This window comes from Muscardinus avellanarius (assembly GCF_963383645.1).
Source record: "Muscardinus avellanarius genome assembly, chromosome: 9".
Taxonomy (NCBI): domain Eukaryota; kingdom Metazoa; phylum Chordata; class Mammalia; order Rodentia; family Gliridae; genus Muscardinus; species Muscardinus avellanarius.
The window spans coordinates 47,787,929-47,801,215 of record NC_137795.1 but is presented as its reverse complement, the minus strand read 5'-3'; the positions used below and the strand labels follow the sequence as shown (position 1 = coordinate 47,801,215).

Below are 13,287 nucleotides of genomic sequence, written 5' to 3'. Positions count from 1 at the left end.
ACAATATCATATTTCTTTTCCTCTAATTTCTATTCTAGATGACAAGATTGTGTGTGTGTGTGTGTGTGTGTGTGTGTGTGTGTACAAGGGGTTAGACCCAGCATCATTCTAACTGTGAGCTATACCCTCAGCCCTAATTTATTTTTTTATTTTGTAACAGGGTCTCACTGAGTCGCTGGGACTGGCCTTGAACCTGCAATCTTCCCGCCTTAGTTTCCCAAGAACATCACAGGTGTGTACCACCATGCCTGGCTACAATTTTTTAGCACATACATTTTTTGTGGAGTTTTTTTGTTTCTTTTTATTGGTGCATTATAGTCATACATCTTAATAGGGTATAAGATGGTAGAGGCATGTATGCACACATCACCCAATTAGCCCTTACCCAATTCCCACCTCATTTCCTCCTCCTCCCTCCTTCTCATGTTTGGCTTAGTGATTGACTTTGATATGTTTGTAAACATCATGTACATTAGGGAAGTTCCCTCTTCCCCCCTCCCATTCCCCTCAATTGGGTTGCCTTATTTGCTCATCTATACTAATACATTGTTGGTGGGATTGATTAGTGCAACCACTTTGGAAAACAGTATGGAGTATTCAGAAGAATGGGAACAAATCTACCATATGATCCAGCAATACCACTTCTGGGTATCTACCCAAAAGGACAGAAACCAAACTACCAAACTAATAAATGTGTATCTATACTCATAGCTGCACATTCACAATAGCTAAACTATGAAACCAGCCAAGATGTCCATCAACAGAAGAATAGATTACAAAACTATGGGATATGTATTCAATAGAGTTTTACTCAGACATAAAGAAGAACAAAATTATGACATTCACAGGGAAATGGATGGGAATGGAAATCATTATGCTAAATTACATTAGTCAGTCACAAAAATAAGAAATAAGATGCTCTCTCTAATATGTGAAAGCTAGAAAGAAAATGGGTCATAGGAGGAACTCTAATGAAGAAGGAAAAACTACAAGTCTTTTTGAAAACATGTTTCTAGTGTCTCCTCTACTGAATTAATAGCTAGTTAAGAAAACTGTATCCCTTCTAAATTTCTATGTAAATAATTACTGCTAAATATTTGTTAAAAACAGTGAAACAAAACCAGGAATGAATATTATATGCTGACACTCAAGGATGAAGCAGCGATTCTCTTTTTACTCTTTAACGTTTTCCTTGGTTTTCCATTGAAACTTGAAAGTTTACATGAGAGTTCTTTAATTCTTCCTTGTCCATACAACATCAGATAGAAACACAGAAAATCCAAATTCAGATATTTCTTCCAAATTATACAGACTGATTACAGCCCTGGATTGATGGATAATCTATTCTATCAAACCAGTAAACAAACAAAATGGGGTCAGGGATGTAGCTTAGTGGTAGAATGTATGGCCTTGAGTTAGTAGAGTCTCAGAACCATGAAACAAAGCAAAAGCAAACTGCCAACAAATACAGGCATCGATTTATGTATGAAGCCATTTTTAATGAGTAATTTTGAGCTCATTATTTCTTCACCTTCAAAAATTCCATGGAATTTTCACTTAAATTGCCTTCTAAGGAAAGACTGGAGAATAAGTAATGAGACAGGAGGATCACGCTGATTTGGAGCCAGCCTGGGTGGCTTAAGAGACCCTGTTTCCACATAAAGTTAAAAAATAGGTCTGGGAGTGTAGCCCGTGGGAGTGTAGCCCGGAGGTAGACGGGCTTCCAGGAACCCCAGTACCACCAAAAAAAAAAAAAAAAGTTTTCTTCTTTCACTTAGTATCAATGTCATGATTAGGCATGTCACAGCATAATATTTTCTTTGTAAAGATCTTATGAAACTGAAAAAAAAATTTCTAACTACACCCATGGCTTTGAGAAACACCTAGATTCAGTTCTTAAAGAAGTCATGAAATAGACGTTATGTAGGTCTACATTAAGCCCATTCCATAGTTTAACAATTCCCACTGATACCTTAGCACTAAAGAGCAATTTAATTTTAAGTAACTGCTCCCCTAGGGAGCAGTTAGCAGCGTTTTGTGCATTAAACAAACCAAAGTGAGGCATATTCCTGCAACTTACCATATATTTGGATTTAATTCTTGCTGGCTGTAGGAGTCAAAGTCATCTCGGAGGATAATGCTGTCACTGTGTATTTCAGCTAAACGAAAAAGAAAGTATTTAGAAAAGAACTATATTACGACAGTAAAGCAGGCTCAACAAAAAATAACAGCATACATTTTTAAAGACTAATAGTATTTAAAATTAAAACTGATTTTTAAAAGAGCAATTAATTGTATTTGCTTTGTCCCTAAACTAGTAAGGGACAAGGGTGAAGGTTTTGCTGTTTAGACCCCTCGAAGTCTAGAACCCAGAGCCTCCAAAGAGAACCCTACTAAACTGCACGGGCAGGAGGAGGCAGGAAGGCCCACGAAGAGAGGCCACACGGCACCTGCCTCTCATACCTTGATGCATATCATCCATGTCTTACAAGACATAGTGCAGGCACTTCCCATATTCACTTCACTTTAAAGCACCAAAAGGGATGGAATAGTCCAGCTGTTTACTGTCAGCTAAAGCTGCTGGTATTTACTCATCCACTTTCTCTTCTCTTCCTTACTATCCCTTTTGCCTTGGCTTGTTTTTTCATTGCCTCCAATCTCTTGATTTTTTAGTGTGCTTCGTATTACCCTCCCCTTCTGCCCCGCAACTGCACAAGAGAAGTCACCTCTATAATGATAAGTAAAATCTCCCCCCAAAAAGTCTAATTTAAAAGCCAGAAAGAATGCCAGAGAACCATCTATGATTTCTGTTTTGTTTTTTTGTCTCTGTCTGTACTGGGGATTAGACCCAGATACATTCTACCTCCAAACTACATCTCTAACCCATTTTATTTTTTTAATTTTGTCTCACCACTTTTCTGAGGGCCTCGCTAACTTGCTGAGGCTGTCCTTGAACCTGTGATTTTCTTGTTTCACTGCCTCAAGTCGTGGGATTATAGGTATGTGCCCAGCCATCTATGGTTTTAAATATATCATTGCTATCTTTGAAACTGTGTTAAATATCCAGTTTTAAGCTTTAGAAGAACTTTGGGCATGCCAAAATCAAAGAATGTTTTCATCAACTATGGAGTATGTATTTTCACTGAAGAAAGGGTGGGCAAAGAAAAAAAAAACTTTATAGCCAACTGTCATGCATGTGTGAGCAATTAAAATACTCCAAATATCAGGAAGCATAATTTCAAATTCTCTTTGGTGACACCCAGCTATGTCAGTCCTGACCCCTTTAGACCAGGTACGCCAGCAGGCAGGCCCATAATGAAGTCAGAGAGAGCAGTGAATCAGCATGTATTGAGCACGCTCTCTGCTCAGACTTCAAGCCCGGGGCAGGAGAACAGGGAGAATATGGATACACACTGGAGGGAGTGCTGTGATGTGTTCTGTGCATGGGGGTGATTTAATGATTCCTCTGCACCATTCCACGCAGAGCCTGAAATGCCTACAGGGTATGGCTCTCTCACATTCCCAACCTGGCGACACTCAGCTGCGCCACGGCGGGTCACCAGCCTGTCTTCTGTCTTGGCTGCCAGGAGGCATGCTTCTAAGCACTTATGTTCATCTGCCAAATAAGAGGAGCCCCGAGCTGTAGCACTACATAAAAGTCCAGCTTCTCGAGGCAGCTTTTCCAAAGAGAAAAATAAATTAATTGGGTTTATAGGTTGAAAGAAAAAGCCCAAGAGACAAATAACTGGCCTTCCTGGAAGGCACACAGGGAGATGCATCTGAAAGGGCTGGAGGTCACTAAGATGGTTTCTTTTCAGTCTTATTAAATTGTATCACATAGGAAATTGCTTTTAAAACAAGTCTTCACTGACACGCAGGAGAGCTTTAACTCTTAAAGATCCCTTGTCTTACAGGCTATGGTTGTGTTGCTGTTTTTGTTGTTGTCCTGTAATTATTTATTTCCAAACATTATCATATCATTTACTATACATTTTTCAAATTATTTAATCCTCATGTCAACACCCTATGAGGTAGGTATTCTTAGTAATCCCATTTAACAGATGGGGAAACTGAGGCACACAGAAGTTTAAGTAGCTGGTTCAATACCATGTGGCTAGCAAGTGGTAAAAGTGAGATAAGTCTAGGCCATGGGCTTTAAAATCTGTACTTATTTATTTATTTATTTATTTATTTATTTATTTTCTGGAGCTGCTAGGTATAGAAACCAGGGGCTGTACACCTTAGGTGCTTTGCCAGTGAGCTATATCCCATTCCCAAATTCTGGACTCTTAATCCCACCTCAAGAACTGTGGGCCACTTAGTAGATGGCACTATGAAAAAAATTGTGGTACCATTTTATAAAGCAGATAGTTAATTAAATAGCCTCCTATCAATTTTTAAAGAAATGGCTAAATTATTTCTCTTTTTCAACCTACTGATTGGAGCAGAAATCTCCAATCTGAACAGACCTCAGTTTCTCCTCCTTGTGCTCACCTCACTCACTGCCTCTGTGCTCACCTCACTCACTGCCTCTGTGCTCACCTCACTCACTGCCTCTGTGCTCACCTCACTTACTGCCTCTGTGCTCACCTCACTCACTGCCTCTGTGCTCACCTCACTCACTGCCTCTGTGCTCACCTCACTCACTGCCTCTGTGCTCACCTCACTCACTGCCTCTGTGCTCCTGTGTTTATGCTGGGAGGGAGTCTTGTGTAAGACCCATTGTTCCAACATACAGCCATAGGTGACACTGAACAGGACCCCAAGAATGAGCATATGAACATATAAAAGTTCCTGTGTGAATTGCCAGGTGAGCAGCATGACTGTGTCCTTGGAGAGGTTCTGTTTTCAAGCCCAATTGGGACCTGAATCTAATTTCAGTAAATTATCGGAGAATCAGGGAGAGCTGAGACTTTGCTTGCCTGTAACACCTGCCCAGCTAGAAGCAAGCACCATGGTTAATGACATCAGGATCTTAAACACTTACCTAGGTGCGGGTGCGTGGTGGCCTCCGTGGGAGCTGGACCAAGAAAGGGAAAAGAAAACATGATTGATCAGTTACAAGAGTAAAATTCACTGATGAACAATTATAAGTGCAGTCACAAAACTTGGGTAATACCAAACAAACAAAATGGCTATAAATTTATTTAGTCTCTTTAGGAATAAAAAATAAGAAGTCTAACTTTCTATTTAGTGATTATATTTACAAGTAATGGACTCAATGGGACACAGCAATATATGACTGTAATCCCAGTACTTGGAAGGCTGAGACAGGAGGATCACAGAGTTGAGGATAGCTTCAGCAATTTAGCAGAGATTCTCAGCAACTAGGAGAGACTCTGTTTTAAAATAAATAATAAAAATGGCTGGGGTATACTCAGAGGTAGAATATTCCTGAATTCAATTCCCACTAGCAAAAAAATAAAAAAATGTCGGTCCTCAAAAAGTCTACTATCTAGTGAATATAATTGTAACTGTGTGTAAAATAAGTGCCATATGGTGTTCAGAGGATGCTGAATGAGGTGGGCAGGAGGAGGGGGATGAGAGGGATGTTACATCCAGGGTGACTAGGAGAAGTGGAGTGTGAACAAAGGTCTCCAGAGAAGACAATTTTTCTGCTGAGTTTTAAAAGACAAATAGGAGGACTATAGGCAGAGACAAGGAGGGTAAAATTGCTTCTTTCTGAAGAAAAATTGGAAAGGCAGAGAGAGCTAAGCGAGAATGGCCTTATGGTGAATCACGAATTCAGCATGATGGAATGAATATGTGACTAGAGAGTAGAATGGATGAAATTGGAAATGCAAGATCATGGAATTGAATGCTAAGAGCTTTGGACCTCACCATGAGAACATGATGATCCTTGAACATCTACAAGAAAGGATGGCATGTTCGCATGAGCATTTGAAGGAAGAGCGCTCTGGAAGAATATGGAGGTGCAGAATACTGCCCAATTCATACTTTATGTTTTTTCCCCCAAAGGATTTCCCAAGCTATGGAGAAGCATCAATTCACTATTTAAAAATTATAATTTGTGACATTGATATATGTTTAAATCTTTTATCTGTCAAAGAAGAATTTCAGCTAGGTATAAAAATTAGTTTATATCACAAAGACCAGTACTTTGGTTGTGTTAGATTAAGATTCCAGATTTAAGAGCCTTTTAAAAAGAAATAATGCATGTTTTGTTGTTTCATGCTAACATATTATACTTACTAAAAATCTTGTGCTCGGTTTTTTAAGGCAAATTCTATAGAAAGTATAATGGACATAGTTGTTAAAAACTTTTTAGCATAGCCAGGGTTGGTGGCATATGCTTGTAATCCCCATGCTTGGGAGGCAGAGACAGGAGGATCATGCAGGTTCAAAGCCAGCCACACTGGCTTAAGAGACCCTGTTTCCAAATAAAAATATAAAAAAAAAGTAGGTCTGGGAGTGTAGCCTGGAGGTAGAAGGGCTTCCAGGAACCCCAGTACCACACACACACAAAAACCTTTTAGCATATATATGCAAATGCTCTGAATAATTACCAGTTTTTGAAAATAAAGATCTTGTATTTTGTACCAATGCTCAGTGGCTAAGTTTAGGAGAATTTCACAAAGATTTAATGAACTGTTGGCTTTAATTGAGATTTTCTTGAAACAAAAGGAATTCTTGACAGTTTTACAACAATCAAAGACAAAAACATGTCACAACAATGTATGTTTGCTCACCAGCATAACATTGAATATGAACAAGTTAAGTTGGAAGCTTCGAGGGAAGAGTTTATTTGAAAACTACTAGGAATAGTAAGGGAATTTGTGTTGATATTAAAACTTCTAAAATGCACATATATAATGACTTTATACATTTTCCTAACATAAATCAATATTTAGAAGGATAATTAAACTGCAAAAGACTGAGAAAATGTTGAAGAAGTTCTTACTGATATTAATTTTGGAATTGCCTTTCTATTTTTGCAACACACTTGTGATTTACATGTTAATAATATTAGATTGACTCAAGAACATATGAATTTGCTTGGACATAGATTTAAAATTGATATAGCCATGTGTGGTAGGGCACGCTTGTAATTCCAGTACTTAGGAAGTTGAAACAAGAAGATCTCAGGTTTGTAGTCAGCCTCAGCAATTTAGTGAGGCCCTCTGCAACATAGTGAGACCCTGTTTTAAAATAAAAAAATACATCTTTGGTTAGGTTTATTCCTAGGTATTTTATTGGTTTTGAGGTTATTGTGAAAGGAACTGGTTTCTTCATTTCTTTCATTGTGGATTTATTGTTGGTATATAGAAAAGAAACTGATTTCTTTAGATTGATTTTATATCCTGCAAATTTGCTGAATTGGTTAATCAGCTCCAGTAGTCTTTTGGTTGAGTTCTTTTGGTCTTCTAGATAAAATATCATGTCTTCTGCAAACAAGGATAATTTTAAATCCTCTTTTCCTATTTGAATTCATTTGACATCCTTATCTTATTGCTGTGGCAAGAGTCTCGAGGACTATACTGAAAAGGAGTAGTGATAGTGGGCATCCTTGTCTTGTTCCTGATTTTAGAGAAAATTCTTGAAGTTTTTCCCCATTCAATATGATGTTAGCTTTGGGTTTAATGTATATTCCCTTAATGATGTTGAAATATGTTCCTTCTATTTCAATTTTCTGCAGTGTTTTTAACATGAATGGGTGTTGGATTGTGTCAAATGCTTTTTTAGCATCTATTGATATGATCATGTAGTTTTTGTTCTCAGTTCTATTTATGTGGTGAATAACGTGTATTGATTTGCATATGTTCAACCAGCCTTGCTTTTATGGAACAAAACCCACTTGGTTGTGTTGTACAATTCTCTTGATACACTTTTAAATGCATATAGTTAGTATTTTGTTTGTAATTTTTTCATCTGTGTTCATCAAAGATATTAGGCTGTACTTTTCTTAAGGCATTTTTATTTGGTTTTGGTATTAATGTGATACTGGATATTAAAGTAAAATGATTTTTTTGATACTCAAGTCAGTTTTCAGAAAACCTTTAAGTAGGCATGGAACAAGCAGGTATGTGAAGCTACTTTTCAACTATAATTTTATGAAATCTTAAACCAGACTAAGTCTTCAATACTTAAAATGCACTCTAAGCATAAAATACATACCAGACTTTGCAAGTCTTAGTTAAAAAATGTAAAATATCTCAATAATTTTTTGTTAACTATATTAGAGTAAAATGCTTAATGTTTTATATATCCGGTGTTAAGTGAAATATAAAATCAAATTATATCTGTTTCTTTTTGTTTTATATGACAATATAAAATATATATTATATTTAATATATAATATTAAATATAATATTTAATATTATAATACTATATATATTATAAAACTATAATATTTAGAATTACTCATGGGGCTCACATTATAGTTTTATTGGACAGTGTACTAGAGCTGAGAGAGAACTGCACTACGCACCAATTAAGGAATCATTGTTAAACAAAAGGTGGAAGAGTCTTGGAAGACAACCAAACAACTCAGAGGTAATGTAGATTATGAGGAGAGAAGCAAAATTTGTTCATGTTTTTTCAAAAATTGAGCCTTCCAGAATCTCATGAAACCACAGCAGCCTAAAACAGACACATTGGGGAAAAAATGAGGTTGCATTTAACTCCCTCAAAGGTTATTCTCCTAACAAATGTGTGTTCCTTCTAACTGACTTATTTTATAAAATACAGTAGTACTGACAAATTTTAGCCAACATGTTGAATAAATTACTCAGTGCAAACGATTGAGATTTCAATATGCTGGGTAAAGAAAGGAAAGAATGACTAAAAACAAACTGAGAGAGTTAATGAGCTTCACGTTAATATGATTGATCGCTTTTACAAAAAGCCTTTGAGTCAGGTAAGCACTGTGTGTGAGTATATTTATCCATATATGAACTCATATATGTACATATGAGTTAACAGGCAATTTTTACAAATACAGGTATTATGTTACAGAACTATATCTCTTGGATCATTCTGGAATTCAAAGACCTTAGGTAGTTTTGCCTCAGGTATCTCTTCACCTAATTTGAAATTCAAATGTATTAAATTTCCAAAGCTAAATATGACAAATTAGACATGGTCTGTGAAGTTAGTATTTAATGAGCTACGAACCTGGACTTTCATCTCCCCAGGAATAATTTCTTTATTACTTTTTGTATTTTATTGCAATAAAACACCGTTTGACCTTCAAGTATGATAATTAAGCTTCCAAAAATGTTATAAATTTAGAGTGAAAATAGTTCTCCCTGTATTCAGGAATATACTTATGATCAGTATAAAAGATTACTTAATTTTTAAAGATAGATAAATTATACACAGAACCTGCAACATTAGAAATTATTATTCTCTTGTCCCTCTCCCATTTCCCACCTCAATTAGATTTGTGTTTTTTAACAACTTATCATCTTTCATATTCTAAAATAAATGGAATAGAAGCAAAATAAAAATAGAGCTTTATAACCTATGACTGGGGGACAGAGCGCACTTTCTGATGAAATTTATTCTACTATGAGCTGTCAGTAATTAGACCTTTATGACTAAAATTTGTGACTCATTGTCTTGCCATGACTATGTCCCCACCTTTTCTGGGAAGAGAGCCATACACTTTAAAAAACTTTGCTTATGGATATGCATAAAAATTTTGAGGTAAAACCAGAACCCCAAATAATATGCCATTTGAACTCTTGTTATATTTTAAATAGTGCTGAGTAATTTTTTTTTAATTCTAGACCTTTGAGAACTTAAAGAAATGCACTTCATAGATGGGACAGATGAAAGGAAATATAGATGTAAGTTGACCTGAAGCAACAACACATATGGCTTTTAAATAATACCAAGAGGTAGTAGAAAGGAGGAGGAGAAAGACACAGAAAGAAAGAAGAGGAAGAGAAGCAGGAATGGTCCAGAAAATGCCCTGAAAACTGGATTATAAACTAGAAGTAAATTAGAGCAGATAAGGATTTCAGGCTGGAAGAAACAGGATGAGATTCGTTTGCATCTAGAAGCAATTTAATGGCTATGTGGAAGGCCTGAGCAACAAGAGAAAGACAGTAGGTATGACGAGAAAAAAGTTGGTTTAAGAGATATTAAGTAAGCTGCTCTTAGACACATTGGGTATAGGGGCAGGGAAGGCAGAAAGGAATGAGCATAAATGCTATCTGGGTTTTGTTTAGTGTCTGGGTTGATTCTGAAGTCATCAGCCAGAACTGCCATAAAGAAATGCAGATTTGGGGGAAAGTGCAGTTTAGAATTGAGTTTAGGATTCTAAATGGAATTGAAATCTAAGTGCCCAGTGATAATGATGATAGTAACATCTATAAAGGACTTTTGTGTGCCCTTCACTAGGGCGTTTAATCTTTACAACTTTATTACATTCCTTTGGGGCATAGATTATTGCCCCAGGCTCTTGGGGATGCTACAGGATGACCAAAAAGGTCAGTTCTACAATTTTTTCTATTTCTTAGATGAGGAAATTGAAACTCAGAATGATTACATAGCCAGAAAGTGCTGGAGCAGAAACTTATACACAGGGATAGCTCTAAACTGCATGCTCTCAACCACTGTGACTTAGTGACTCTGGGTCAGCACCAAGCAAGTGGACAGAGCTCAGGAGATGAAAACCACAGGCGTAAGTGAGATCACCAGAGACAGTACAAGAGTGTGATTAGAAGCTCCAGGACAGCATCTGAGCCAGCCCCAGAATGCATGACTTTGGGAGAGGACGAAAGGCAGCTGAGAAAGAGCAGGGAAGTTAGGGAGACCCAGGACCAGGGTCCTTCCATTGGTCTGCATCCTGGTGGATTACTGGTGACCTTGAGAGTGTCAGTTTCTAGGGCGCACCTGCAATGGAGGCCAGATGGCTGCGTTGGGAGCAACGTCCAGGAACACGCAGTGCTCTTCCAAGAAGCTGGAATGCGAGGGGGAAACATGGCCAGAGGGTACGTGCAGTCCAAAATGACATTCTTATTCCAAGCAGTGATGGATTTAGTGTGTTTAAGTGCTAAGAATGAGAGGGGTCATGAGTGGCCAAGATATTGAAGCTACAAAAATGAGAGGGCATCCTATGGGGAGATGAGAGTTTATACTTTCTTTTCTTTTCTCTTCCTTTCTTTCTCTCTCTCTCCCTCTCTTCCTTCCTTCCTTCCTTTCTTTTTTTCTTTCTTTTTTTTTTTTGCACTACTGGGGATGGAACCCAGCGGCATTCTACCTCCGAGCTATACTCCCAGCCCTAATTTTTATTCTTTATTTTGAAACATGGTCTCACTGAGTTGCCAAGGGCCTTGCTAAATAGCTGAGGTTGGCCACAAACCCAGATCCTCCTGTCTCAGCCTCCCGAATGTTGGGATTACAAGCATGAGCCATGCTTTTCTGGACATGTGTTCTGATTGTTCTTTTCTGGGCTTGGACTAGTATGATTATACTATAAGCTGTGTAAAACCTATCTTATCTTGTCATACAACTTCACTGCGTTGTCTGGGAGAGTGTTCTACACATGCCCACCGGGAACATGTCACAATATGTGCTTATTAATATTAATAAATTCCAATTCTTAAAAACTTGATTATAAAAATCTATATTAATTATTACATTTAATAGCCAAATTCTCACATGTACACTAAAATAAGATTGGATTCATAAGTGGCATGAGATACTATATCATAAACCAGATGAAAATCATAATTTATGTGTTGACAATAGCTCTTTCTCCTCCTCTAAGTAATTAAATAGATCTAAACCTAAGTTCTGTTCTTTGAAATATAATGGAATCAAACAGATTACACAACAGCATGTTTGGAAAACATACTTCTATGGGCATTCAAAAGAATTCAATGTCAAATCCTTCTTGAACATAAATCTTGGTGTTTTGACTTTGGACTAGATAAAGCTGTCAAGTGAGAATGTATACAGCCCTCAGAACTGGACAGAACGGTGTTGAAATCTATGTTCAATCACCTTGGAATAAACAGCCTCAGTCCAAAACACCCTTCTTCAGGAAATTAAAAAGTAGCCAGAACCACCCTGGGCCAGTAGCAAGAAATTCCTTTATGCTCTGTGTGTCAGGTCTCTCTCATTCCTCTTAGGAACACTCTTCGACTGCCATTGCCCCAGGAGGGCTTTAATTTCTTCTCTTGTTGGGTAGTTTGTGTGACCTTGAAGCAAGATTGCATGGGGGGGGGTTCCCTGAGATTTTTTTATGTGCAAACTACCAAGCTTAGGGATGGCAGGAACAGGAGCTGTAATTTGCTAAACTGAAATTCAAGCTACAAAATGACTGTAGGGAAAACAAATATCTTTTTCTAACAAGTGCTTAACATTGAGAAAATTCAAGTGAAGCACACTCTATTTTTCCTCTCATCAGTTGAAATAGGGTAAAACCCAATTCTGACTATTAGAGAGAAATGAGACTGATTTAATAAAGGCTTTGCCTTTCAGGTACTGACAACACAGTAAGTAATATAAGCTATTGAGTAACAAGGATGTAGCCAAAGGAAGATTTCAGTAGATTTGATTTATAATTTATATAATATTTGGGTTTAAAAGGTCCATTTTAAAAATAAATTCATTCATTCATATTTTGGTTCCGGGGATCAGCAGAAGGGTTGGGAGCAAAGCCTTGGATCGGCTGCAAGGGCTCTATCATATAGCCCTTTTTAAAGGTACGGATAAACATCCCATTCACTTGATGGATTTGCTTATTAAACTTTCCCCTTCCCCCTATCTCATAGTTTAAATAAACTTTGACCAATCCTTAACACAAACAATTTTAAAATTCCAAGGAGTTTGGGGTCTGAATGAAGTACACCGCCTATCATCACCACCACCAAGTCCCCAAGAAACACACCCACACTTCCTACTGCTCAGTTTTGAGATGATGAACAGTAGTAAAAGGCTGAGCGGGCAGAAGGCAGCCAAGGTTTCCTGCAGCAGCTGTAAGCCTGACTCCTCTCTTCCTGACATAAAACATTTGCCTTTGGTTATAGCCACTTCCATCAACCCAACAACAGAGAATTCCAGCGTGGTTTGTAAATGGCATGCACCCTTTGGGGGCACTACAGGGCATGACTGCTGTCAGGCCGCTAAGCTTGCCATCTGGCCTTGCTAAATAATCGATGTGTGTGTTTAAAGAGGGTATGCCAAGAAGCTCAGGAGCCATGAATACACACACACACACACACACACACACACACACACACACGCACACACGCACGCACGCACACACACACACGCACACACACACCCATTATCCTTCCAACCTTGACTGTA

The 13,287-nt window shown here is 37.7% G+C and overlaps 1 protein-coding gene across 1 annotated transcript in view; it reads right to left on the bottom strand.

The window, feature by feature from the left end:
• Positions 1-13,287, bottom strand: part of RELN (reelin) — a gene marked incomplete at both ends in the record, with an annotated part of 510,757 nt that overhangs the window by 292,916 nt on the left and 204,554 nt on the right. The window contains 2 exons of the mRNA XM_080701477.1: positions 2,081-2,159; positions 4,988-5,020. Of these exons, the coding sequence (XP_080557603.1) occupies positions 2,081-2,159; positions 4,988-5,020 (112 nt within the window). The remainder of the gene's footprint in view (positions 1-2,080; positions 2,160-4,987; positions 5,021-13,287) is intronic.